At 31.7% G+C, this 4,672-nt stretch overlaps 1 protein-coding gene across 2 annotated transcripts; it reads left to right on the forward strand.

The window, feature by feature from the left end:
* Positions 1–1,801: 1,801 nt before the first annotated feature.
* Positions 1,802–4,672, forward strand: LOC140177964 (uncharacterized). Of its 2 annotated transcripts, XM_072211990.1 has the most exons (5): positions 1,802–2,196; positions 2,763–2,952; positions 3,340–3,498; positions 3,814–3,952; positions 4,058–4,672. In XM_072211990.1, exons 1-5 carry the CDS (start codon positions 2,179–2,181, stop codon positions 4,140–4,142), a joined length of 591 nt encoding a protein of 196 aa, XP_072068091.1. In that variant the 5' UTR covers positions 1,802–2,178; the 3' UTR covers positions 4,143–4,672. The 2 variants fall into 2 exon arrangements, 1 of the variants encoding a protein (XP_072068091.1); XR_011869742.1 differs by lacking the exon at positions 3,340–3,498 and having other exon boundaries at positions 1,825–2,196.

Below are 4,672 nucleotides of genomic sequence, written 5' to 3' on the forward strand. Positions count from 1 at the left end.
GCTGTTGTATGGAGATAGTGATGCTCCCTTGAGATGAATATTCATAGAAATTGCGTGATGGATAACATTTACACGTGTGTCCGGATGGTGAGTTCTATTAATTTTATTATTATTATTATTATTAGAAAATTTACGTGCCCAATGCTTTTTATTTTTAAATTAAATAAAAATAAAAATAAACTGCACTAGTCGTATATTAAATTATATAATTATGTTAAATTGAAAGAAAAAAAATTGCCACGCAAGACAAAAAAAAGTTACTAAACATATGAATGCAATAAAAAACTCTTCATAATAGAGACAAATTTGGAAATAAAATAGGAAGAATACTAGGGATTAACATTTCTAGTTAAAAAAAATAGAACATTAAATAGTTCAAATATAAGACATAAAAATTAGAATAATGTTACATATCTAAATTTTTTTATTAATCAAATTCAATTAAATTAGTTAAACATAATAAAAATTAATTATGATTAATATTATTTCTAACTTTATTATTTAACTTGGTTGGACTTAGATTATAAAAAAATTTAAATATATAATATTACTCTAAAAATTATTAGTTATTATCTAATATTTATCAAATATGATCAAATTTTAAAAGTATATTCTAACTTGCACTAGTCTGAATCCTTTATTTATTACTAGTAAAGATAAGGATTAGTTATTCGAAAAATGTTAGAAGATAAATCAGTAAAATTTATTATTTTTTGTTATTAATTAGTTATTAATATTTAAAAATATAAACTAAAAATATGTTATTGAATTACTACCATAAAGAAATTGGATTAATTAACCATCAATTCTTCTTGCATTTTTCTGTTATTCAATTTCCATAGTAAACAAAAAGTAATAATCAATTGTATCAAATGAACAAGCAATAACCAACAACTCTTGTTTCTTTTTCTTCCTTAGTCTGATCTATTATTATTTTTTGGTTACGAATGCCAAAGGTCTTATTGTTTTACATGATATACAAAGCAATGTATGTGATTGTGGACATAATTACTTGTTCCTCTTCTACATTCACTCTTTTACATATATAAATTAAAGAGAGCAGTGAAGTAATGGCTTCAGGTTTGTGAACTCTTGAAATTGATTTTTTCAGGATAAGAAGAATTTATGACCCTTTTGGAAGTGTTGAAAACGGTGGGCTACACCACAATGGCGTGTTGATTTTCAATCTCATATGCGTGTCCTGAGAGATTTGTATTTTGTAGTGTGAAAAAGGCAAATCTCACCACACCCACACACCACTAATAGATATGGTGCTGTAAGGACCACAATTACTTGGCTGCAACTCCATCTGCATCCGCATCAGATTCTCTTACTCAAGAAAGCCAACCACGAATCATTCCCCTTCAATTATATATGTCACGTCACTATAAGGAAAACCACATTTAGCGGCGGTTTTTATAAAAAGTTTACACCAAATACTATAACAAAACGAAAGTTAAATTTTTTTTTTCTTAAGAGTAATCCTCAAAAATTTAATAAACTGATATTTCTCAATAATTCTTTCTATGAATTTTAATAACGCGCTTAGATATTTCTTTTTTCTTTTGAAGCGAACATTTTTTTTTTCCATTCTGTAAATTAAATTCTACCGAAAGAATATTAAGGAACCTATTTTAAAAGGTAAGTAGGTATCAAATAATAATATAAAATACTTTAAGAGAATTTATATACTCAATAATTAGTATATATTGATCAACAATAAGGATAATAAATCATTATTTCTGTTAGTCTTTTGTAGAAATTGATACAATAAACTGGGACCTACTAATCAAAGTATCCATATCCGATCCTTGTTATCATAAATTTTTTTTTTCTTTCTTTTCAGAGTTATCAATAATAGAGTATCTCCTTCGATCATCACTCCCTAGTTAAATTCATCATGAATGAAGTCAAGCCTTCAAGAAAGTGCCTCAACCATATACCCTTAGAAACTAGACAAAGGATTCAGTAGCCCTTTTTGAGGGAATGTTACTAATAGCTTTCAAAAATAATTACAGTTTTAATTCTATTTTAACTAAAATTTCAAAAAAAAAAATCTTAAATTTCAATATTATTTATTTTTTAACCCAATCATTGTTCTCACTCTACCGAATTGCAGAGACACCAACACACAAGTTCCTCCTTAAGTATTGACTAAAAGAAGTATTCATCTGGCTTATGAACTCCTCGAGCGAGGTTTCCCAAAGTCATCTTGCTAATAATATCTAATTTTATCAAGTCTTTTATAATAGTCCTTGCATTAGCTACCTAGAAAATTAGAAATTAAGAGAATTAAATTTCATCTAGCTCTAGTTCGCTAAAAAAGAAATGGGTTTTAGTTGTAAATTTTTTGTGATGATAGCATAATTGTCATTTCCCTCCTCTCTTAACGCAGTCTCATTTGTCACCATTCTTCTTAAATGTAGCTCTCTCTCTCTCTCTCTCCACCATTTTTCTGTTGTTCTTTTCACTCTTCCAGATAATTTTAAATTAAATGGTATTTTGATTCTAGTTGCTTTAATCACATGTCTCTTTTGTGTTATTATTTTTTATGTTTATCTACCACCACAGATGCACCTTCTGTCAACATTGCTGATGGTTTTCTCTTACATGTGACACATAAGGGTTTTATTTCATAGTCCAATCTTAATCTCTTTGATACTTATTTTATTTCAAAATTAAATTTTAATCGTATTTCTGTTGGTTAACTTATTGAACTCGGTTTTAATGTCAATTTTTATATTTCTGGTTGTCGTATGCAGGATTGTTGGACGGGACAGATCATGGAGACTGGACGTAAGTTCGGAAGGTTGTTTGAGCTCGAGAATCTTCATATTCCTATGTCAAATCTCTGTGTTGTTTCTTCTCCATCTACCCTTCACTTGTGGCATCATCGTCTTGTCCACAGCTCCTTAGAAAAATTGCGTCCTCTTGTGTTTAAGAGTGTTTTGGGTAAGATTGATAATGAGTCTTTTGATTGTATTTCTTGTCAAACTACCAAACAACATGCTTTATCTTTTCACAATAATTCATCTCTTACTTGTTCTCTTTTTAATCTTATCCACTCTGATGTTTGGGGCTCCGCTCCCACCGCTTCTATGGGAAGGGCTCGATACTTTGTAGTTTTCATTGATGATGATTCATGCTTTACTTGAATTTATTTGATGACTAATCACCATGAGCTACTTCAGATTTATGTAAACTTTGCCACTATGATTAAAACTCAGTTTTCCAAGGTCATTAAAATTTTTTGACGCGATAATGCTATGGAATACCGTGACTCCAAACTTTTAACTTTTCTTGCTAAACAGGGTACTTTGTCTGAGTTTTCTTGCCCAGGTACGTCTCAAGAAAATGGACGGACTGAACGCAAACACCGTCACATTCTTGACTCTGTTTGTGCAATGCTTATTTCTTTTTCATGTCCTGAGCGTACTTGGGGTGAAGCTGTTCTTACTGTTGTCCATGTTATCAATAAACTCCCTTCTTCTGTCCTTGGTAATATTACTTCCTATGAGAATCTTTATTATACTTCTCTAGATTACAATTCTCTTCGAATTTTTGATTGTGTCTGTTTTATTCTTCTTCAGCCTCATGAACATAATAAACTTAAACCTTTGGCTCGCATGTGTTGTTTCCTTGGCAATGAACACAAGGGTTATTGTTGTTGGATCCTCTTTCTAGATATATTTGTATATCTCGTCATGTTGTATTCAGGAAGCATCACATATTTTTTAAGTTCTCCTCATTTGAGTATATTCCTTCTACTCAATCACTATTTTTCACTAACCCCAATGTTGGATCTTTTTCTAGTGATGATTCTACAAGTTCTATCTCCATTAAACCCTTCGAGCCTTCTACTCTTTTGCCTTCTCCATCTCCCGATAATTCCAAACCGGACGATGATCCTGCTCCTGCTGTTATGTCTCCTCCTTTCAATCGTTCTTCTAAGGTAAGAAATCCACTTCCTCATCTTCTTTATTATCATTTTTTTACTATTCTTCGTCACCATGAACCTCAGTCATTTTGAAAAGTCTCTACAAATCCAAAATAGCAGCAAGCAATGCAGGAAGAAATCCAGGCACTTGAAAAAGCACACACTTGAGAGTTGGTTGATCCTCCTTCTGATCACAAAATTGTGAATAGTAGATGGGTATACAAGATCAAGACTCGCTCTGATGCTTCTATTGACCGTTATAAAGCATGATTGGTCGCTCAAGGATGTACGCAAGAGTATGATATTGATTTTGAAGAGACTTTTGCTCCTATTGCTCGTCTCAAATCTATTCATGCTCTCCTTGCCTTGCTGCAGTCAGAAAATGGTCTCTTAGTCAGATGGATGTGAAGAATGCATTTCTTAATGGAGATTTGAAAAAGAGGGACTATATAAAACCACCCCCAGGATATCCTTGTCTTTCTAGGAAAGTCTGTCTCCTTCGTAAGGCACTTTATGGTCTTAAGCAAGGTCCTCGTGAATGGTTTGAAAAGTTCAGCACCACTATATGCAATCTCAGTTTCACTTGCAGCCCTCATGAGAATGCTCTCTTTATTTGTAAAGTGAATGTGGGGTTGTTCTTCTACTTTTGTATGTTGATGACATGATCATTACTGGATATGATGTTGATGGTATCTCTGATCTTAAAGATCTCTTCACCATACTTTTGAGATGAAA

The sequence above is a fragment of the Arachis hypogaea genome, chromosome 13 (genome assembly GCF_003086295.3).
Source record: "Arachis hypogaea cultivar Tifrunner chromosome 13, arahy.Tifrunner.gnm2.J5K5, whole genome shotgun sequence".
Lineage (NCBI taxonomy): Eukaryota > Viridiplantae > Streptophyta > Magnoliopsida > Fabales > Fabaceae > Arachis > Arachis hypogaea.

Excerpts from the sequence above, each read along its gene's own strand:
- LOC140177964 (XM_072211990.1), top strand. Across the intron at positions 2,953-3,339 it reads TGTGTTTAAGAGTGTTTTGG|GTACGTCTCAAGAAAATGGA; the intron begins GTAAGATTGATA and ends TTTCTTGCCCAG. Across the intron at positions 3,953-4,057 it reads CTTTCAATCGTTCTTCTAAG|CAAGCAATGCAGGAAGAAAT; the intron begins GTAAGAAATCCA and ends CCAAAATAGCAG.